This window comes from Ursus arctos, unplaced genomic scaffold (genome assembly GCF_023065955.2).
Source record: "Ursus arctos isolate Adak ecotype North America unplaced genomic scaffold, UrsArc2.0 scaffold_3, whole genome shotgun sequence".
NCBI lineage: Eukaryota > Metazoa > Chordata > Mammalia > Carnivora > Ursidae > Ursus > Ursus arctos.
In genome coordinates, this window is record NW_026622985.1 from 88,326,123 (window position 1) to 88,350,435 (window position 24,313).

Consider the following 24,313-nt stretch of genomic DNA (forward strand, 5'->3'; position numbering starts at 1 on the left):
ACCCCAGGCAGCTCAAACACAGACACGTTCTCTCAAGATGTAGCTGAAAATGTCTTCCTTTTCAGATCAACAATGGACAACTGTAGAGATTTTTCCTGCCCCCAACCCCCGTAAGAGGCAAAGCAATTGGGAAAATCAACTTGACAATCATGGCCCGGAGTTGGCTGTCCCTCACAGAGAGCTAGGACTAACGCAGACAGACCCAAAGACTGCCCTCAAGCATCTGCATTGCTCGCTACAGTAGCAAACTACTCTGGGGTTCAGATGACGCCTGGGGAGGGCACGAACGTGGTAAACGTGGTGACCAATGACAGGATGAAGCATCACCTGAGGCAGAAAAGCTGGGCTGGCTTCCATGTGGACTGTGCCCTTGAACCCGGAGCCGGACACGCAGGCCCACCATAAGGACCCAAAGGATACTTGTCCTTTTGGCCAAGGTGACCACGAGGAGGAAGAGGTTTGCCTGCCCAGAATTTTAGGCAATAGGCACCTAAGGGTTAAAGAAGGAGGGTAATATACCCAGAGGGAGGACCTTTGAGGGAAATGGGAGTGCAGGGGCCAGAGGTGGAAGACGGGGAGAGGAGAGCTAAGGAGAGCCCCACGACTATCTGCAAACAAGCCTTCCACACCCACCAGACTCCCTGAGCTGGGTCCCAGGCACCAGGGGCAGAGACCTTCTGGTGGGAGGCGGGTGGGAAGTGTCATGTGGGCACAAGAAGGCAAGAAGACGTTGAGTACATAAAGAATCCCGAAACCAACTTACTTGATCCATCAAGTTCTGCTCTCAATACGCATTGCTTTTCGAACAGTTTTTAAAAGTCTCTTTACAAGTCGCCACGCTCAATTTCTAGTGAAGGTGAATAAAACAGGTAACTGAGTATTAAAAGCCCAAGCACCAGCTCTTCCTCAGCCAGGCTGGTGACCTGTGAAGGTGACCCGCGACGATGCCACCCAGAGCTACCTTTTAAAGAAGGGCACTTCCTAAAGAGAACATGTGCTTGCTGTCTCACCCCTGCACATCCTCTTCCTTCAACCCTTCCCTTGGGGTTCAGGCAGGACCCTCTCCTGCAAGCAACAAGCCCAGGCCCCCCTCCTCCGCGGCCACAGCACTGGGCTCCCAGCTTCCCTCTCCATGTGGCTCCAGAGCAGAGGGATCGAGAGCAGACTGCAAGTGAGTGAGCAGTAGAGCCTTCCCTCCTGGAGCTGGCACGGAGGTAGGAGGCAGGGAGGCAGAGGCCTGCAGAAGCTCCTCCTTCGTCGGGGAGATGCCGCAGCTGCTGGAAGAAGTGGGAAAGGAAGGCCGGAGAAGTACGGGAGTAGAGTCTAGAAGAGCTGCTGCAGCTCAGGAGATGGGGGGATGGGGGGCAGCAGCAGAGACAAAGCAAGGCCCCATCGGATGAGGTCCGGGCAGGGGTGTGACCTGGGGCTCAGACCTCCCAGGGATGGGGGTGTGAGGTTATCTCCTGAGCCCCGCAGGCTGAGGATGGGTAAACAGGGGAAGGTCAGCCTCGGGGCCGGGTGCGCGGCTCTAGCACCTTTTGCAGCCTTTCTCTGTGGCCTGGAAGGAAGTGTGGAGAAAGCACAACCCCCGATCGGACTGTCAGGGCACAAGGGCTCAGGCACATGAGTCTTGGGACTCTGCTTTTATGGCCTACATGACGACCTCTTAAATGTGTGTCAGTCCTATCTTCTCATCGGAGTTTTAGGATGTTTCTTGCCAACTTCCATGTTCACTCAAATGCAGCCCAACACTGTCTCCCCAGAACAGACTCCCATTTCCCATTTCTCTCCACTCCTCACGCACTGACCACGAGCTGGACAGTGAGGGAAGCACTCAGGCCATGTCACCGCGGTCCACTCCCCCAGCAACCCCAAGGCTGGTGACCAGACTTCCCCAGCTCATGGGTAAGGAAGTGAAGGCACAGAGAAACAAGGCAACAAGCCCACATCACACAGCTTAGCAAGTGCGGGGATCCAGGTCAACCTTGGGTTTCTTGGACTCTGAAGCCAGTGCTCTCTCTCATCTGGGTCCCACCAGAGCTGCCGTTAAAAAACACCCATGCAGGACCCCACCCCCGGAGGGGCTGATTCAGTTCGTGAGGATTAGGATCCAAGCTGGGTTATTTTTTAACCCTACCGCTGACCCACCCCCACCCCCACCCCCACAGGTGACTGTAACGCGGAGCTGGGGCTGGGAGCCAGTCTGCTAGAGACTCCAGGACGATAAGGGCCTTGCCAGCGCTGTCGTGCTGTACCCGGTGCCCAGCACTGTGCCTGGCACATGCTAGTAGTGCAGTCAATCCTCGTTGACCGAGGGACGGAATGTGAGCCTTGCACTCCCTACCCAGGCTGCCACAAGCCTCCTCCATCCTGACCAAACCCGGAGCTCTCCGCCACAGGCATGGGCTGACTGGCCCCTGGGCCACACCCTCCCTCCCACCCTCCCTCTTCCCCACGGACATAAAAGTCATCTTCCAGCTTCGCTTGCGTCCTGCTACTCCCTGTTCACCACCCTGCTATGTTCCAATGCCTCAGTGCTTGCTCCATGTTGAAGGAAACAGTTGTAACCCCTTAGTCTGGTATTTAAGACCCATTCCCCAACCCATCCTTTCAATCACATCTGCCGTCACCTACGGATTCCCTGTTGTGGCCTCATGGGCTCCCGTGGGTGTCCTCCTTGTCTCCCATGCCAGTCTTGCACGTTCTTGTGGCAGTGACTTCAAAAATGCGTGCCCCTCTTGCCCACCCTCCCCACATCCAGATCCTCCCCATCCGCCAGGACCAAACTGCCCTGCCATGCCCTTCACCCCGGCCTCCAGGAATCCCTCTAGAATCTGAACACCTATGCCGAGAAGCTTACTTGGCTCCATTCTTACATGGCTTCTAACCATCATTTCCACGTGCATGTCCTAATTTTCAGACCAAACTATGGTCACTTGAGTGCAACAACTGGTAGCGCATAATTTTACCCCCCCCACCACCATTGACCACGGCCGCACTCTCTCTCTGTGAACGCCAGGGGGCACTCGGCATCTCCTGCGCCTGGGCAAGCGGTCTTACCTGTAGTATCTGGACTGCAAGTAGGTGGAACACACAGCCTTGGACACGTGACTGGCCGAACCGAAGTCGATGACCTTTACTCTGTATGGTTGTCTGGAAGGGTCTACCAGCATGATGTTTTCTGGTTTGAGGTCGGCATGGATGAGACCTAGGCTTTTCAGTTTCATCAGAGCTGTGGCGACCTGCTGGAGGACGGGGCGAATGTATTTGAGGGGCAGGGGGCTAAACTTGTTCTGCTTCAGAAAGTCATAGAGGTTCTGCTCCAACATCTCAAACACCAAGCACGTGTGGTTCTTGTGCTGGAAGCACTCGTAGGCGCGGACAAAGTTGTAGTCGTCGGCGCTCTCCGTGCTCAGGCGGGCCAGGATGCTCACCTCGATCTGACCCTGCCGGGCATACGACGGGTGGTTCTTCAGGATTTTGATGGCCACGATTTCATTGGTGCCCCGCTTCCAGCACTTGACCACTTGCCCAAACGTCCCTCGGCCCAGGAACTCTAAGACTTCGTAAGTGTTGGTCATGGAGCACAGCACCTCATGCTGGACCAGCTGGTAATCCCCTTCGCTGTTGGAGCCGCTGTTTTTGGAGGTGGCAGTCGATGTGGTGGCAGTGGCTACAGTGGCCCCACTTGCATTATTCTGAATCATGGGTGGGTGCTCTTCGATGATCTGCACGCTGCTTGTGTTCTCAATCTCCTCACTCTTACGCTTGAGTCCGCATTTTTGGTAGGTATCAAGAAGGCTCACAGTGCTTCGACGCATTAGGTTATGTGGTCCGCCGAGGACTTGCCCAGTGACAGAAGTGCTACTTGCTGATGTTACAACTATGTGCCCGGTGCTTCCTGGGAAGATGATGGTCTGCTCGTAAGGTAGGCTTGGGTTTGGGATCGGCAAGGAGGTGCTGACGGTTGTGGTGGCTGGCTGAGAAGGTGGTATGTTCTTGCTCTGGCTATACACTTTGCTGTGGGAGCCGTACCCAGTCATGTCCCAGGTGGAACTCGGCTCTACTTTCAGTTTCTTCACACTACAGAAGGCACTTGATTGAAGGGTGTGAGGGGAGAAGACTTGCACATGTGAGGCCATACCTACGAGACAAAGGAACGAATTACGTTAAATGAATGAATTCAGCAGCTCCGTCTCAGTTCTGAGCAGGGGCGTGGGTCCTGTCGAAAGCTTTCCTCCCACTTCAGAGCCAAGGTGGGGGAAGTGAATCTATTCCCCCCGGAAGCACATTCTGGCCACTCGGTTTGTGGGGCCAAGGGGTTCCAGTGTTCCGCCTGCCGCCATCAGGAAGGTGGAAGAACTGTGGGGTCAGTCAGGAATACAATCAAGACGCAGATACAGAAGTAGAATACCAGAACTTCGTTCATTACTGATTTTTTTATAAATATTGTTTGTAAGTAATAGAAACAGATTCTTCCTCAATTCTCACTGGGCTGCAATCCTACTAAAACTGAGGACTGTATCAGGTGCCCCATTTAACTGTTACATACTAAGTCCCACATGGTCTAGTGCTCCTTGTCACAGATCCCAGGTTAGCTTGCTTGAAGAAACATCTTCCCACACAGGTCCAATCATGGAGCCACTCATGAACCGCTAGCTTCTGGATGAACCAAAATTACCCCCTGGGATCTTAGTCATCTTAAACGAATTCTGCAGGGCTGAGATCAGTAGTCAGTCTGATATTTTCATTTAGATGGCCTAAATAAAACATTTTATCATTTATTTCATGTGTTTTATATCATTAAAACATTTATTTATTTTAGGGGAGGAGTAGGTAGCACCATTCATGGGCTCCACTCACTAACTATTCTTGCTAAGTTCATCTATCAATGTGTTTATCTAGAAAGTACTATTACTTCATACCAACATCTCAGCCACAATTGAGATAACCGCAGAAACTATAAGACTGTAACCCTGGAATAGCTGTACAATTTACAATTACGGTGATTCTAGAAACAAACAAAAATTCATAGAAATCTATCAAGAAAAAATAAGACAATGAGAAAGGCAAGTTCTTAAAGGTGAAAGCAAAAACAAACACGGCTCCTCATCTAACTGCAGCTGAACATCTCTCATAGAAGTGCAAGGACAGCAGGGTTTCCAGCAAACTCCACTGGTGTCTAGCGTCCTTGTGTTCATGGCTGACTCCTTTGCCTTACCTAGAGTGGTCATTTAATATTTTCCCTCCCACCCCTGTCCCCTGTCACCCAGGCCACCTTTTCTCTCCCAGCAGACACCTTCCTACTCTGTCCAGGAGCCCAACATCAGCAGCCTTGCTTTCTTCCTTTATTCTCTTCACTTCAGAACATTCCTGAATCTATGTCCACCACCCCCGTCCTTTCTTCCTTCTCTCCGGTCTCAGAGGAAGCTGTGTCTCTTCTTTCCAACACCAAAATTTCCTCCCATTCTCACGATTCCTCCTCTCTGGTTCCCTCCATTGTCCTCTCCTTCTCTTATAGCTTTCAATTTCTGCCTGTTAATTAAGATCCAAGTCCTTACTAGCTACTTAATAAAGATTTGCTGAGCGAATCAATGACTTAATCTTTTTCTTCTGCCTTCATGAGTGTGCAAACATGCACACTCCCAACTTAAAAGCCAAGAGGAGTAACCCATACTCTTCCCTTTCAATTTTTTCCTTCTTCTCACCTGTAATCAGTGGTTTATGATCCCTTTTCTTCAAGGCTCACTCCTTAATTCACACTGCCCACGCCCGCACACCCACACACTATAGCTCTGTGTTCTTAAAGGTAAACGACTTCCTAATTGCCTAACCCAAGGGCCTTTGTCAGTCCCTATTCCCCCTGACCTCCCTGCAACATCTGATACGCTGACCACAACTTCCTTCTTGATGCTCTTATCTGTGCTTATAAGAATCTGTAATCTCCTCCTCTAGTGTTTGATTGCACACTGTGTGCCTCGGTGGTTCCTTTTCCTCTTCCTCCTTTAAAATGTTGGCATTTCCAGCATTTTGACTCTGTTCTCTCTGGAAGACATTCATTCATTCATTCATTCATGACAGTTTGAGCTGCCATGTCTATGCTGGCAACTCCTGCCTTCATGACAGGCCAGGCTCTCCCTCTTACCTTCCACGAATATATTTCTGCCTCCTGCTACATCAAAGGCTATCTTCCAAAGCTGAACTCCCTTATCTTCTCCTAAAAATTTAACCATCTCACACCTCTTTCTAACATCCCCCTTTCTGTTCATAGACTATTCTTCTAGTCACTTGGTTCCAAAAATGTGGATTTACCTTTGATGATTCTTCTTTTATCCATGGACAAGAAGGTGCTAAGTCTCAATAATTTCTCCTTCTTTCAAAATGTCTTTTGGATCCATCTCTATTTCTGTTCTTGCTGCCACTTCCATAGTTAAAGCATTTATTGCTTTCTAGTAGGACTAGACCAAACACAGACATCTGGTCTACCTGAGCAATCTTTTTTCCTCTAATTTGTCCATATTCAGCTGCCAGATTAACTTCCTAGACTATTTCTAAGCATATCACTCCCCTGTCCAAAAACATTCTCTTTCTTTCTTTTTTTTTTTTTTTAAGATTTACTTATTTTAGAGTGAGAGATAGAGATAGAGATGGACAGAGTGAGTGCATGTGGTAGGGGCAGAGAGAGTCTTAAGCAGACTCTGAAGCAAGTAGGGGCCAGACGTGGGGCTCAATCTCACAACCCTGAGATCACGGCCTGAGCCAAAACCAAGAGTTTAACACTCAATGAACTACGCCACCCAGACGCCCTGTCCAAAAACTTTCAATGACTCCTTAAATGTCTATATGATAAAGTGGAGGACTCTTTTACTTAACACTATCATATTCAACTTCAATTACCTTGTTGGCTTCATCTCCGGCTAGTAACTGTCTTCAACCCCCAACTTGAATTAAGCTATTTTACTCACTGTTTCTAGAATGTCTCTTATACGCCCTACCTCCACACTCTTATACCATTCCCTCACCTGGCATGCCTTCAACATTTCTCTCAATTTATTCAAAGACTAGACAATTCAAATCCCTCCTCTTCCCAGACCTCTCCAACCCACAGTGATCGTTCCCATATCTCTTGCCCTACAGTACGTACCATATGTACTATCCATTTGGCCACAAACTGCACTTTTGACTTGCAAAATCTCTTTTGTCTTGTTGAACTGAATTACTTATCTTCTGTGCTATTTTACTTCTTACACATTTAGGTCATGTTTCCATAACCAGGCTATATTCTGGGTCCAAGAGCTACAGCTTACACCTCACATTCGTGTTTTTCCCAGTATTAAGCCAAGTTTATCACCCATGGTAGGCACTCAGTTGATGGAATAAAGTACTCTAACTGGCCAGGCCTCCCAGAGAGCTTAGTTCTCTGGCTATAGAACAATGACCAGTCACAGGTACCTATGGAACCCGGCCTCCCTCTAGAGAGTAAAGAAAAACCTGCCACTATTTTCCCACCCAAACCAAGACTTTTTTAAAAACCAAGGCAGTGGCTAGGCAGCTCCTGTCCTGGTGTCAGCGTTCATGTTCTGTCTGTACTTCAGCCCAGACATGCTCTGACTTCCCAAAAGCAGCCTTGGCCTGACACCCAACACACGCTCTGAACCCCACCTTCACCCTGATCCCGTAGATCTGACAGAGGCTTCCTTTCTTGTTTGGATTCTGAACTCCAATATCTACCTATGCAAAATGATACCTCCATATACATCCTTCTGCCTGATGAGACTATTTGGCTTGCTTATTCAGAATCTACACTACCTGTTCTTTCCTATTGCTCTTTTTGTTCAAGTCAACCTCCCCCTAATTCTGCAATAACACTGAAAATGTTTTTTCCTATAGTTATCAGTATTAAATATTCATATTGTTTTAGATGCTGTATACAATACAGAAATAACCAATCCCTTGACTTTTAGTAACTTAACCACTGGAGGCCAAACAAATAAGCATTTCCTTTGTCCTCTGCTACCTAGTTTTTGCTCCTCATTCCTCAATCCTCAAGTACTTGGGGAGGGAAGGGCTGGGTGGCAGTAGAGGAAATATGCTGATGTTACATAAAGGAGAAGTGGTTCTTTTTTCTATTTTCACTGTTTCAAAAACATTTTGGTAGAAAGGCCAGGGTGTAGAAGTGGAATTTTACAGATGGAAAGAGGATGGCTTATGACTTATTTGTTATTGGGATGACAGCCAAGGGTCATAAAATTGTGGAAATCATCACTGGCTACCTCTGGTGATGGATGTCCAGGATCAGAGAGGAGATGTGCATGGCTAGCAATGCCCTTCACCACGCCTGCTGCCTCAGACTCAAACACTATTCCTCAGGGTTATCATGCTTCTCCAGATTTTAAAATCTTGAGCACCTAGTATGTACATACAAGGCTCTGGACTAGATGTTTTATGGACAGGGTGAGCACATGCCAGACTCTGCTGGGACAGTCCAGAGTTACCCTTTCCAATTCATTCTCACAAGGGTCCTACTTTGAAAGCTAGCAAGTCAAATGATGGGTTTAGGCTCCCAGAGTGGAAAAATCAGACCCTGATTCTAGAAGTTCAAATCAAGGTAATTCTACGTGCCTCTTTGTCTCTGTCTAAATGGTTTAATGAGAAATTCAGTTTTCTAGGGCTAAGAGTCATTTTTTCCACCTAAAAATAAGAATAGCTAAAAATCTTCATGATTCTCTTGAAGTCTTAACTCATAAGATTTTTTTTTTTAATGTCATTTATTAAAGGACTGGCTCATTTAGTCCTCTCCCCCCCCCCCAACTTATTTGCTTGGTTTCCTCATAATTTTATATTTCACAACTAGATGAACTGAAAAGTTGCTTCACATCTGAGTACATTTCCTTTCCATTTCACCACCCCAAAATTATCTACTGGAAGATCAGACTCTGGTGAAACCATGGAGATGAGTGAGGGTTCAACTATGATTTAAAAAGAAATTACATTGAACTCAATTTCACTGAATTCTACCAAAGCTTGAAAGAAGGAATTATAAGTAAAATAATGGCACCATTTTCAGCAGTGGATAAAGTTTACCTGTGGTTTGGCAGATGTGAAATAGATTACCATGCAGAATCCAGTTAACATTATTAAAGAGAACACAATTGTGAGCACCTTAGTGTAAGAAGTACAAATTTCCCCCTGCTCCCCCAAATCCTTTGATACATGCTTCTGCTGAATAATCAGTATTTGACAGAAACAATCAGGAACTCGAAGGATTAAGTCCCATACCCAACGGGATGCCATACCTGTCTTATAAACCCCATTATTTAATACAATTTGTAGAATATGTCAAAAGGAATGTCAAAAATACATGAATGTTACAAATATGCACCTGAATGGACATTTTTAAACATCTAGAAAAGGGTTAACCTGAAAAACTCTTGATTACCCTGTATAACATGATAATTCAATGCCTCAGGGGTTGAAAAGTACTAGAAAAAAAAAGTCTTCATGGACATACAAAACTATATTCATAAAATTTTAATGATAGTCATCCTGCTTATCAAGTTTATATTTCACAAGTAGTGCAAAGATAATTTCAGATTAGCCAATTTTAAATGATACATTTCCAAAATAGTGTATACTCAACGTCTCTGGGGCTTTGATACTGTTTTCAATCAAAGTCTGTTTATCCACTAGTTGTGTAATGTTAAATGTATAGTGTATTCCATCAGAGCACAGTTTAGGATCAACCAAAGCCCTATAGAATTCTTTCATCAATAATGACAACAACAATACTACTGATTTCATAAAGGATCCTCTATATAAAAAAGCCTGGGGTTGGGCGCAAAAGGAAACACAAAGACATCCAACACGTCGGCACTGCCCTAAAGGAGCTTAAAATCCCATGGGGGTTGCCAAATTCATTGCAAATTATAAAGAACAACTGGCAATTCTAAGCAACATAAGTAACTTGCCAAAGTAAACATGACAGGAGCTTGGAGGAGCTAAGACTTCAGCTGAGGTTAGAAAAATGGGGTATCTTTTGAAAGGCAGGAGGACACTGGTCCAGAGCCTGCTAACCGGTGTAAGCAAACTGAGGGGAGCAGCTAGCCCTACGGCCTACGCCCTCAGAAGTCTAGGCTTTGCTTAGAGACAACAATGTAGGAGTATTTATATAGCAGCAACTCAACAGCAAATGCGAAACTGATCAACAACCCTGTGCACCAAGAGCCTACTTATCCAGAATTGTCATCTTCTGATAACTTCGATCTTCTAGAAGTTAAGTTCTGAATACTCCATAAAGCTGGCAGGAATCCCCACCACTACTGCCACTCACTTCAAACCTTCAGCCTTCACCCGGCTATCGTTGACTTTGCTCTCTGGGCCAGACTCCAGGGGCTTACACCCCACAACTGCAGGGTGAAGTACATCTTCCCTGTTTTACAGATAAGTAAATGGAAGTTTGGGAGATGATCTTGTTGGCCCAAGGTCACTTTGCTACTAGGAGCAGGGATGGGACTTGAACTGAGGTCTGCCTGACTCTCAGATCCATGCTATTAACCGTTCTTCTTTATTTTGTAGGTTCTCAGACTAGAAGCACTAAACAAGGAGACAGGTACAAAAACAGGCAAGGAGAAACAGAAGCGGACATGTGAGAAGCGACAGATGTAAAGTACGGGGTACGCCACCTGCTAAGATGACGGGCACCCACGACGATGATCCTAAGTCATCTACCGTTTCTGTATCATCTGCTTCCAATGACATCTGAGAAATATGACCATTCAAAATTGTTCAAATGGGGGCGCCTGGGTGGCTCAGTCGTTAAGCGTCTGCTTTCGGCTCAGGGCGTGATGGGATCGAGCCTCGCATTGGGCTCCTCCGCTGGGAGCCTGCTTCTTCCTCTCACACTCCCCGTGCTTGTCTTCCCTCTCTCGCTTGCTGTCCGTCAAATAAATAAATAAATAAAATCTTTAAAAAAATTGCTCAAATAAATTAAATGTCCCTCATTAAAGAGGTAAACTTCACTTATCCGATGTAGAGTGGCACAGTGGACGGAGCTTTAGTCTGGAGTAAGATGATCTGGGCTGTCACAGCAGTCCAGAGAGGGGGAGGCAGTGAGGTTCTGGACTAAGGAACTGCCGGAGAAAATAGAAAGGAAGGAGCAGAAACATAGGACTTTGCAGAGAAGAAAAGGCAAGACAACACTAACAGGTGGGCTGTAAGGGCAAAGGAGAGAGGAATCCAGTAAGTCTGGGAGACTCAAAGGAGTGGGGTTTCATGATGGTAACAGGAAAGATGGGAAGCAGAACCAAAGCTATCTCAGTGGGGGGGGGGGGGGATAACAGAATAGGTTGTCCACAAGTTGAATTACGAGCACTGAGAAGGTATCCAAGTTGAAATATTCAGAGTTGGACTAATCATCCTGAAACTCTGAGGCAAGGAACTGCTTAACTTACTAAAGTTAAGATGTCAGGGGCCGCTGGTCATTGACAATCAGCATCTAGTCCCCACTTGCCAAGTTGAATCTTGAATGAGGATAAACCATTTTGAAAAGAGAATGGATTTCAATAGGGTACGCTAACCTTGCACAGGATTAATCAGAGGGGGAAGAGGGAAGGGTAACCCTGAATCAGCTCACGCATATGCCAAAGACAAAGGGACGTAGCCAAAAATATTGCTAAACAAAGATCAGCAGGATGAAGTGACAAATATACCAAAAGGGGAAAAGACTGAAATCAAAAGTTCACATCCCAAAGAGACTAAGAAAGGAATGGAGTTGCCAATTTTGAGAGGACAGTCCAGCTGGAAGAGCTCTATTTTGGATAGATTTCTTTGTAGGCATTTATAAGAACATAGAGGAAATGTTCTCTATGCACTGAAAAACAAAACAAAACAACAAAAAAACACAAACAACCCACGACAGGAGAATGGATGAGAGGTCGTGGCTAGAGATGTTGACCTAAGGGCTGCCATCAACACCTAGATGGAGGGGCGCCTGGGTGGCATAGCGGTTAAGCGTCTGCCTTCGGCTCAGGGCGCGATCCTGGCGATCTGGGATCGAGCCCCACATCAGGCTCTTCTGCTATGAGCCTGCTTCTTCCTCTCCCACTCCCCCTGCTTGTGTTCCCTCTCTCGCTGGCTGTCTCTATCTCTGTCGAATAAATAAATAAAATCTTTAAAAACAAAACAAAACAAAAAAACAAAACACCTAGATGGAAATGGAATCCATGTGGGTAAAGCTGTTTCCCAGGAGAAATGGTGTGGAAAGTAGAGCAGATGGCAAATAAAGAAATCCTTGGGGGCACAGACGTGGTCAAATAGTATGAGGAGGAAACTATGAGTCACAGGGAAAAGTCAAGGATAAAATGATGATAAACACAATTAATGGATTGATCCTGGAGAATGAAAACAGAGAAAGAGCTACTGGGCCTGGCTGGAGATAAGCCAATAGCCCTCTTTTTCCACAGGGTCGAGAGGAGAGAAAGAAGGGGTGCTCTGCTGGGAAGAGAACCAAATGTACCATGTTATCTCCTTTTCCAAGAAATGTGATTCTCCTCAGGACTTTCAAAATCTACCTACCTACTGGCTTGTTCTGTGTTGAAACCAGCTCCTCTCATGTTCAGACTTATTTCTTTCTGAAAGTTGCTAACCTCACCTATAACAGCTTTGAGCCTCTCTCAAATTCACCTTTCCGTGACTCTGCCATATTGCCTGAACTAAGCCATAAACCATTATGGAGAAACCAGCCTTTCACTGCAGTGGTTAAGGGCATGTGGTCCACCAATGGATTATACGGAGGCCATGTTACCAGTTGTTATCAGGCAATCTGAAAATCACCAATCCAATATAATTCTGGTTTAGAATGATACCATTAAGTCATACATGATTTTTTTTAAATTTTATTTAAAGTCAACTTAGTTAACATATATGTATTATTAATTCCAGGGGTAGAATTTAGTGACTCATCAGTTGCACACAACACCCAGTGCTCATTACATCAAGCCCTCCTTAATGCCCATCATCCAGTTACCTCATCCCCCACCCACCTCCCCTCCGGCAACACTCAGTTTGTCCCCTAGAGTTAAGAGTTTCTTATGGTTTGCTTCCCTCTCTGTTTTTATCTTATTTTATTTTTCCTTCCCCGCTGAAGTTCATCTGTTTTGTTTCTTAAATTTCACATATGAGTGAAATCATATGGTATTTGTCTTTCTCTGAGTGACTTATTTCGCTTAGCATAATACCCTCTAGTCCATCCACATCACTGAAGATGGCAGGATTTCATTCTTTTTGATGGCTGAGTAATATTCCATTGTATATGTCTATATACACACTCCACATCTTCTTTATCCATTCATCTGTCGATGGACATCTGGGCTCTTTCCATAGTTTGGCTATTGTGGACACTGCTGCTATAAACATTGGGATGCAGGTGCCCCTGAGTCACTATTTTTGTATCCTTTGGATAGATACCTAGTATTGCAATTGCTGGGTTGAAGGGAAGACACACATGCTTTTCAGTTTCTTTCTCCAGGAAACCAGTGAAATAAAACAAAATAACTCAAAAACTCCTTTTTAAAACCATAGTTGCATTAAGACTTCTAATTATTAAAAAAACAAAACAAAACACTAAACTTCTACACCAGGAGTATTAGTTTCCTAGGGCTGCTAGAACACAAGACCACAGACTGGGTGGCTTAAGCAACAGAAATGCAGGATCAAGGCTGAAAGTCAAGATCAAGGTGTTGGCAGGTTTGGTTCCTTCTGAGGACTTGTTCCCAGGATCCATTCCAAGGCTCTCCATGGTCTGTAGGAGACTGTCTTCTCCCTTGTGCCTTCACTCCCTCTTCTCTCTATGCATGTCTGTGTCCAAATTTCCTCCTTTTTATAAGGACACCAATCACGTTGTATTAGAATCCACCCTTGGGGGTGCCTGGGTAGCACAGTCGTTAGGCGTCTGCCTTCGGCTCAGGGCGTGTCCTGGCGTTCTGGGATCAAGTCCCACATCGGGCTCCTCTGCTGGGAGCCTGCTTCTTCCTCTCCCACTCCCCCTGCTGTGTTCCCTCTCTCGCTGGCTATCTCTATCAAATAAATAAATAAATAAATCTTAAAAAAAAAAAAAAAAAAGAATCCACCCTAACAACCTTACTCTAACTTGATTACTTCTGTAAAGATTCTACCTCCAAATTAGGTCACATTCTGAAGTAATGGGAGTTAGGGAAAAAGTGAATTTGGGGGGGGGGGGCACAATTCAACCCATAACGACAGGTTCAAGGAAACAAAAAGCATTTCACAACAGTATAATTTTCTCAGGATACAGAGTCAGAATATTCCAAAAGAACTCTCCTTGTTCTTCCCTCCTTGGAAAGAAGACATTTCTTTTGTGATTTCCCTATATTTTGCCTCAGAGGACCTACAAGGGCATTTCAATTAGTCAAATATTACATATGGAAACAAAGCAAAAGAAAAGTGGTTATTTTAAATTAAATTCGCCCCAGTGTAAGTTGCAGTGTTTCTGGAAAAGGCCATACAGGGGATGTACTTGTAATGTATATTGAGGAATAATTGTAGTTGACTTTGTCAACTTTGGTATAAAGGAGAGTTAGCAGTGACACATTAATAACACCAAAGTGGGAAAAGAGTCAGCTAAGTTTATAGTGCTAACTCTGGGTGGATCAAACATTTCTGAAGTAGGCCATGAAATCATTTGTGGGCTGGGCATGGGATGGAAGTTTCCTTTTCCACTTCCTCCTTGGGTCAGTCTCGTCTCACATGCACTAATTCCCTTCTGCTATGCATACTGTCCTTTTATTTTTCTTTAAGATTTTATTTGTTTATTTATGAGAGAGAGAGAGTGCATGTGGGGGAGGAGCAGAGGGAGAAGAAAAGCAGATTCCCCAGAGCATGGAGCCCAATGGGCTCGATCCCATGACCCCGAGGTCATGACCTGAGCTGAAGTCACGAGTTGGGCGCCCCACACTGTCCTTTTTAGTGCAGAGCCTGTAGAGGCTGTTACATTTCCCAACTTTGCATTTTCCTTCCAACTGAGGATCTCAAGAAAACAACCCTTCTTCTTCTTTTTTTTTTTTTTTTAAAGATTTTATTTATTTATTTGACAGAGAGAGAGAGACAGCCAGGGAGAGAGGGAACACAAGCAGGGGGAGTGGGAGAGGGAGAAGCAGGCTCCCAGCAGAGGAGTCTGATGTGGGGCTCGATCCCAGAACGCTAGGATCACGCCCTGAGCCGAAGGCAGACGCTTAATGACTGAGCCACTCAGGCGCCCCAAGAAAATAACCCTTCTAAACAAACGTGGCGGGATGGAAAGGGTAAATATCCACAAAGTGTAAAAACACAACCAGCTACACTTCTGGTTTCAACACAGACGAACTCCATTCAAATACACATTTTCCAAAGATCTAGAAGGATGCTCCTTTTGTTCCCGAAACATTCTAAATGAGACAGTTAAACTTGCAATGGTATTAATTTCCAGGTGTTTATGTCACAAATCTTTGCAAAAGCCTGAATCTTTCAGCCACTCCCTCTCATCAGCATCCCCCTCCCCTTACCACTGTTCCAAAATCACGACTGACCGCCTCAAGAAACGAGGAAGCCAGAACTAGCACAGGTACTGGGGAGCCTGGCACATGTCTGGTAATGCTATGTGAGCCTCAGACTCAATTTTTCTTTTTTTAAAAAGATTTATTTGAGAGAGAGAGCATGGGCGGGGGTGGGCAGAAGGAGAGAGACAAGCAGACTCCCCTCTCTGCGTGGAGACGGAGGGCTCGAATCCGGGACCCTGAGATCATGACCTGAGCCAAAGGCAGACAGACGCTTAACCAAATGAGCCACCCAGCCACCCCATCAATTTTTCTATCTTTTAGAAATGTCTCATGAAGTCTAATTCAAGACTAAAAATCTGGTAGGCTTTTTACTCTTTCATGCAAAAAAGAATTAGTTCTTCTTAAATGTTTGGTATCATATTGTAAAGTAAAAGCAAGTGTCTTACTTACTTAGCCCTTACTCATTCCATGCTCAGCCCACAACTGATTTGTCTTTTTGAGCTTACCTAGGCTCACCTTCAGAAATGCACGGCACACTCAGAGATCACGACTGGAAACTGACTATGCTCCCTCCCATTTGGTGTTCTAATACTGTGCCACTGCCAATTCTCTTTTAGACCAAAAAAGTATGTAAGTTCCATTACTCTATGTAATTCTATTACCATGTGTCCCCTCAAAAGATATGCTGGAGTTCTAACCCCCAATACCTGCAAATGTGTCCTTCTTTAGAAATAGGATGTGATTAAGGTAAGATGAGGCCATGAAGGTGACTCCTAATCCAGTATGACTGGTGTCCTTAAAAGAAGAGGAGGAAAGACACAGACACACAGAGAATTCCACACAGTGACAAAGGCAGAGATCAGCAAGAGGCGGCCGCAAGCCGAGGCATGCTGAGGGCCTCCAGGAGCCACCCGAGGCTAGCAAGAGGCAAGGAAGGCTCTGTCCAGAGTCTCAGTGGGTGCCAGGACCTGGTGACACCTTGATTTCAGACTTTCGGCCTCCAGAACTATGAGAGAATAAACTGAGGTTGTTTTAAGCCAGTCTGGGGTACTTTAATATGACAGTGGCACTAGGAAACTAATACACTCTGTAATACAATTCAGGATGTATTACAATGAAAAAATGTGTGTGTGTGTGCAATTTGTGATAAAGTGTCTATAACAACTGCAAGGTCTCGCTGGCGGAATGCCCTTAGCGTCCGTCTTTGATGCCTCCTGGTTGAAAAGCACTAGAAGCATCATCAGCCTTATTCCTTTGTCTTAGTTACCGATCCCACCAGGGTACAAAACACCTCCTCTTTGTACGCAAATGTGTGTGTTCACCATGACCCACGTTTTGACTTCGAAACAACAGAATGTGGACCGAAAGCCTGCGAAAGTTCGGTCTGTGCTCAGTGGCCGTGCACCAGCGGTGAGGGCGTCCGGGCCCGTATGTCCTCAGACCCGCCCTGTTTCAGCCTCAACGCCTTGCTGCCACACAAAGAAACCAGGACAAAGGCCCGCCATCCGCAGTCTGCTCCCGCTGCAGCACCTGTGGGCTGCCTCTGGGTTCATGTTTATGTATTTCCGTGAGTCTCCCTCTCGTGGGCTGTTATCTCCCCGCAAAGAGAACTTTGTGAAAGAAGTCATGCAGACAGTGGCGCCGATGCAGCCAAGCGAACGCAGGCCTCTCCCCCGGGGTTCTCTTCAAACCCAGGATCCCGCCCGCCCTCCTCGGAGGCACAGGGGTGAACCCCTCTGCCTTGACTTCAATGTTCACAACAGTAAGTCTACCTCGCGGCTCCTTTGTTCCCTGCTGTCTCTTCACTCCTCTCCGTTGCTTTAACTGACACCTGACAAAACTCAATTAGAGATCGTTTTGGGAAAGGGAGAGGAAGCGCCGCTCCCACGGTGGAAAGAGAAGGAAGGTGGGAAGACACCAAGGAAGAAAAGTCAGAGAAATGGGTGGAAAGCAGGCAGGCGACACGGGGAGGAAGGCAGGGGAGGAGGAAAAGGAGAAATAAAAGATGGGAGGAAGGTGAGAAAGGGCCTGGCAAGTGCCAAGTGCACCGGGAGCACACCCCGAATAATAAAGCAGCGCAGCGATGTGCTCTGGACGCGAGAAACACCATAAAGAGGCGACATGTCTTCTTCACACCATTCAAACAGGTATTTGTGTGTGGACGCGTGGGTGTGAAAGCTGGGAGAGGAGCCCCTTGGCAGGGCAGCCAGGGGCCGATTCTAAGCTGTACAGATTAAAGCGGGCTCTTTGGTCTGCTGCAAGGGCATTTCCATGCTATGAGTCACTGTCATCAAACCAGTCCTGGTGTGGTCACTAGCCAACACCGCACAGCGCTGGGCCACCGGCACACGGCACTGAGGGGAGGAGCTCACTCTGACCCCCCCAGTTCTTGCAGAGGGGAGCCTTCCCCCGGCAGCATGGCCAACCTGCAGGAGAGCTGGCCGGCGTCCTGCCTCCTAACGCAGGAAGGCACCTGCTGGCGGGGGCTTACTAGGGGTCTCTGTTCCAAGAGCTCATTCCAGATTGTCTCTGGTTCCCAGCAGCCACAGCGGATGCAGGCTCTGCCCCTTGCTGGCTGTGCGGTCTCAGCACACTAGACAGCCTCTATTTGCCTCAGTGTTTTCATCTGTAAAATGGAGATAGTAGTAGCTTCTCAGGGGGTCCTGGTGAGGACTAAAGGAGTGAATACATACAAAGTGCCTAGAACAATGCCTGGCAGGACGTAAGCCCTAACGAAGCACTCAGGGGAAGGGAAGGACCGTGAGGACAGCCAGGTTGGCTGGCTCCCCAAGGCCTAACATACAACACAACCGACACACTGGCTCTCTGTGGGGAAAACTGGCGCTCCCAGTACTCAGCACAGTGCCTGCCACATACAACGGGTCCGGTATGCTATTTTCTGACAGACAAAGGAAACAGAAAAACAGTGAACTGGGACTCATCTGTTACTTGTCTCAAATGCTATTCTGGGAGGAAAGGTAGGTTAACAAGGTTAACAAGAAAGCAACTTCCAACGACTCTGATAGAGGATGCCCGGGAAACTTCAAGAGCTTGAGAAGGTTCAGACAGAGAGCCTGTATTTTACCCACTTTACCTAAAAAACACAGGCATTCTTTTCCTTGGAACGTTTTCTACAAAAGTTCTACCCTGGAGCGCCAGGTCATGATCTCGGGGTCCTGGGATGGAGCCCTGCATCGGGCTCCCTGCTCAGCGGGGAGCCTCCTTCTCCCTCTCCCTCTGTCCCTCCCCCCGCTCGTGCACAGTCTCTCAAATAAATTTAAAAAATCTTAAAAAAAAAAAGTTCTACCCCTGGTCATAACCAGGATCCAGTTCCTTTTCTTTTTTTAATTTATTGAGGTATAACTGACACGCGGTATTGTATCAGTCTGGTGCACAACATGGCGACTGAACATCTATATACACTGTAACAAGATCACCAAAGAATCTAGTTACCATCTGTCACCTTACAGAGTTAACACAGTTTTACTGACCATCTTCCCCACGCCTACATTATATCCTTGTGGCTTGTTTGTTTTATAACTGGAAGTTTGTGGCTCTTAATCCCCTTCCCCGATCCCCCCATCCCCCTCCCCTCTGGCAAATGCCAATCTATTCTCTGTATCTGTGAGTCTGGGTTTTGTTTTGGTTGGTTAGTTGTTGCTTTTTGGATTCCAAATATAAATGAATTCATGTGGTATTTGTCTTTCTCTGTTTGACTTATTTCACTTAGTATAATACCCTCAAGGTACATTCATGTTGTAACAAATGACAGGATTCTTTTTTATGGCTGAGTAGTATTCCAGTGTGTGTGTGTGTGTGTGTGTGTGTGTGACATCTTCTTTGCCCATTCATCACCTGGACTCTTGGGTTGTTTCCATATCTTGGCTCTTGTAAATAATGCTGCAATGAACACAGGGGTGCATATATTCTTTCAAATTAGTGGTTTTGTTTTCTTTGGATAGATACCCAGTAGCGGAACTGCTGGATCATATGGTGGCTGTATTTTTCATTTTTTGAGGACCCTCCATACTGTTTCCATGGTGGCTGCACCTAAATTTACATTCTCCCAACAGGGCACGAGAGTTCCCACTTCTCCACGTCCTCTGCCAGCACCTGTTGTCTTTTTGATGCTAGCCATATAGACAGGTGTGAGGTGATGGGACCCAGTTTCTAAGTACAACATATTCACTGCAGATTTGTATCTATTACATAAACTACAATCTTTTTTGATGGAGCACTTGGTTAAAAAACTGAACACTTCTAAGACATGTGATATTTATTTTTAATAAATTATATATGCTCTCTCTTACTACCATAGTATGCTTACTAAAAACACAAAAACAGAAAAATTTAAAAGGATGAGATAAAATATATTTCCCATGTTTTCTTCTGTATCCCCATAAATTGTCCTGGGCCCTTCACTACGAAAACCCCTGCTATGACTCAGATATCCCAAGCCAAGTAACTTAAGAGTTAGCCTTGGCCATATGCTTAACTTTGGCCAATAAAAAGTCAGCGTGAAGTGTCGCTTCTGCGCAGAGGCTGTGCAGAGCCAGTGTGCGATCTGCCTATTGGATCCGCCCGCCAGCGACGATCCAGGGGCGGAGGCGCCGTCGTCCGCGAACTGAACGAGGATGACGAGGAGCAGAGACCCTGGCGAAGTCCCCACCAGGTGCACCTGCAGCATGGTAGTGAAACACACCTTTGTGGTTTGAAGTCCCTGAGATGTGGGGGTTGTTGCTGCCACAGTATAACATAGCCCATCCCAACTAGCACTGGCATATTCTGTAATGCTGCTATCCCAAATGAGTCTGAATTAATGAGGTCGAGTGTAATTATATTTGGATGCTCATCGGGCTCACCCATCCAAAGCAGAGCACGCGTTTTTAGAGACAACTTAAAAATTCTAAGTGGTTCAGTCCCTACCTTCCACATTTAGGCATCGTTTCTGTGCCCTGTGGAAAAGCTCTGCGGAACAGAGCCATTAGTGACTTCAGGTGCGCACACGCTAACCCCCACGCAATCATGTTCCCAAACAAGGGGAAGGCACAGGATCCTCCATCACACATGCCTTATGTGGTTTGGAAACTTGGAGACAGATGACATCCTAGTCCCTGAAATGGGAAGCTGCTCTTCGAACAGACCACGGGAGTTTGGCATGGCTGCATTCAGGCCTATGTGCCCTACTGGGAACACCAGCTTATGCACTCTGCTGCTGTCTTCCTGGGAAAAACAGACTTTCACGCCCTGCCCCCCCATTGCATGATGTAATGCTTATGTTCTTGGTAAAGAATACTCAAGTTCTGACATCATAATAACCATGGGTATTACTCACGATAAGCTCACAAGCCTGGCGAGGCACATTCTGTACCCTCTTTATCTCTGAAGTCAGCAATGGGCTTAAAAATAGCTTTGCTCCCACACCCAGGGTACCACTGATTCATTAATGGATGGACAGACACTATTCTGGACTCCTTACTTATATGGGGTTTTAGATTGAGACTCCCAGAATTGGTGCACAGCCTCAGTCCCCACGTGAGTAGAGGGGCTATGCTAGACTAACTTACGAACAGAGCTCTGCAGATCCCAAAAGAAGGAATGCTCAGGAATTACAAAACCCGGATTTAAGATGCTGTCATACTGGTGACTCAAACATAATCGTCCTAAAATGTAATTAAGGAGAATATCTATAAACTTGGGAACTGTAACATGAACATACCAAAATAAAGAGGGATGATGTTACAATGATAAGTGGCAGTCATCTTAGTGAAATCTATAAATAAGTCTGAGATTTTTCATTGTTAAGGGAGAGAGAGGGGGTATTTGATTTCAGATGCCTGATTCAGGTTCTTTGGAGAGAAATATCCCTAGAGAGCGTTTTCATAATTTATAGTTACCTGTAAAAACACATAATACCTTTTGCTCAAATTCTATGTTCAATAAGCAACCTGATGTCTCACTGGGATTCCAGAAAGGCCTCTCTGACCAAGGAGGAAATGCCTAAGCACGCCTAGCCTCTCTGTAATGATCCAGATTAATCAATCAGTCTTCTATAGGATTAGTTACTACGAGTCAGTCCTTCAGAACCTCATAATCCTCGATGAATTAATGAAGTCAAACTTCCAGATCTGCCAGGCTGGGGATTCGAGAGGCCACGGTGAGCATCCAGAAATGTCTGCTGAGAGCCTACTATGTTCAAGTACCACCCCAAGGGCTGTGAGAACAAATAACTGACTATGTGGGGCCGTCGTGACTGTCACTGCAGGGTTTGGAGGGAGGACGGGGCACAGGGCAGAGCAGCCCAAGAGGAAGCAGGGGTGAGCTGAAGCGCAGACCAGCGCATCAGAAGACACGTATCGCAGCTAGGGAATAAGACTAAACCCATTTTTACTTAAGATTTATAAGCCATCTACTTCCCCCAGGACCAGGAATAGTTTGCAGATACAATATAAAAATAAGATAACCTCAGATCCAACAGGAACAGCCCTATCTGAAGGGAACACCAGGAAGAATTAGGATGTCTGCACGTAGCTGAGGGCTCCCGTAGGGAGTGGCACACGCATTTGGAAAGACAAGCTGCAGTGAGATGTGGTTTCAGCTTTATCCTGCAGCAGCGAGTAGTCGAGGAGTCGTGAGAGGTGTTTGCAAGGGAGGAGAGGACCACTCAGGCCGCTGAATGGAACACGGCCTTGCGTGGCCAGTACCGAGAGGCTCCCAGCCCGCCCGGAGGAGCATCTGTGAGGGGGTAAGATCCTGAATGAAAGGAGGGGTTGGTGGGCATGTAAGCCGAGGACACAGACAAGAGACTGAAGGAGCAATCTAAAGCCTGGTGACTGGCGGGGAAGAAGGGAGAGGGCAGGAGAGGGATCCGGCATGCTGCAAGGCCGTGGTGACAGGTGACAGAACTAGGGGCCCTTGCTGCCTTGGAGGAGTGGAAGAAGGCACACCCTGGGGTTCATGGCCAGGCCTGGGGGCTCTCTGAAGCCCCAGGATGCTCACAGGGGTCCGGCTGTGGCAATGACCCTTCCAGCCTCCCAGATTCCCCATGAGCGCATCTCCAAGGCCAGAGCTGAAGTCAAATGAAATCTGCTCCTAGACTGTGTCTATGAGTTACTGTCCTGTAACGATGCTCTGCTACCGCAGCTAGGAGTACACGAGCAGGTAACATAAAACCTTAATCCCTAGGCCGGGGTGGACCCTCAGCAACGCTTCTAGAAGCACGCAGGTCAATCAAAACCATCTGGCCAATGAGGGTAGCTGTTGTTACACGTTAGATATTAACGGAGAACATCCAAATTTCTGTGTTCCTTCTGATGGCAGGTGCAGTGAGAGCTCTCGGTCTTTCACTAGCATCAAATACATACACTCCATCTACTCCCCCCGCCCCCACGGGAGCCAAGCAGACCCAGTGCTCAAAGTCCCTGTACATCAGTTCTCAAAAGGTGGTGAAGGACGAAACTCCACCGCTATCCTGCACCACACGGCTCTCAACTGCTCGCCTTGTGGTCCTGACCCTGCCAGCCAAGCTCTTTTCATTCCTTTTTAGTTAAGCAGAAAATGAACCATCAGCTCCATTTCCACTCTCTCTGCATGAATCCTTTTCCCTTTTCTTTCTTGGCTCAAACTATATGGCTCATATAGGGTTCCCACCGCGTTCTTCAGTGACTCTTACCTTGCTAAGTATTCTTTTCTTCCAAGAAATGCTGAACCCAAATAAAAGGTAGGAGAGAGTATGAGAATACGTTCTAAGGGGCAAATACAAGAAAGGTAAAAGAATAAACCTGTTGATTTCTCGTTGCCCAGCTCTGACTCCCACAAAATGCTAGAAATCACTGGGAGGGGGGGATGTGGGGACCTCTAGGGAAGTGAAGTCAGCAGCCTGGGAACCTGTTTCCATGCTTACTCATGCCATAAAATCCCATTAAGTCACCAGGAATCTCTGGGAGAATAAGCTCTAATACCAGTTAGTTCAAAAGTAGAAACTACTCTGCAATTTGCTCTTTCGCCCCACTCTTCACCCAATGCATGGATGAAAATCATCAAGAGGGGCGCCTGGGTGGCACAGCGGTTAAGCGTCTGCCTTCGGCTCAGGGCGTGATCCCGGCGTTATGGGATCGAGCCCCACATCAGGCTCTTCTGCTATGAGCCTGCTTCTTCCTCTCCCACTCCCCCTGCTTGTGTTCCCTCTCTCGCTGGCTGTCTCTATCTCTGTCGAATAAATAAATAAAAATCTTTAAAAAAAAAAAAAGAAAGAAAATCATCAAGAGTCCGCCTCTCCCCAGGCCTGGAGGAAAGTGAGGCGCCGATGGCCAGGGTCAGGGCGGGCAGCACTGAGGAACGTGTGAGGGGCAGCGCCGGGCCCACAGATCTGAGTTGGGGACAGGAAGCCCCTCTATGGCCCCCTTGGTCCTGGGCCCCACGAAGTGACTCAGAGCTATGGGATCACGACTCAGCCACAAAACAGAAAACAAACGAGGAACAAGATGAGCCTCTTTTTAGATACAGGCTAAAATTTGGGAAAAGTTATCAGAACAAAGAAAAATAGCACGTTTGCCGGCAGGCCGGTTTCCTTTTACTCACCGGAAACCTTTCCTGCTGATCTAAGAGAGAGCCCCCACCTGCTCCGAGACTGAATGTCGGTGCAGGAGGAGAGGGAAACGGCATGGTGAGTTAACCGGTGACAAAGACACCGAAAGAATTCCGAGCAGGGGAGATGCAAGCTGGCCCCAGCACATGAGTCAAGTCTGTGGAAAGAAGGGCCA

General features: G+C 46.7%; 1 protein-coding gene across 3 annotated transcripts in view; it reads right to left on the reverse strand.

The window, feature by feature from the left end:
* HIPK2 (homeodomain interacting protein kinase 2) overlaps positions 1–24,313 on the reverse strand; it is a 184,148-nt gene that overhangs the window by 122,737 nt on the left and 37,098 nt on the right. For all 3 annotated transcript variants that reach the window (XM_026512021.4, XM_026512011.4, XM_026512029.4), the window contains exon 2: positions 3,061–4,144. In XM_026512021.4, the coding sequence (XP_026367806.1) occupies positions 3,061–4,144 (1,084 nt within the window). The remainder of the gene's footprint in view (positions 1–3,060; positions 4,145–24,313) is intronic.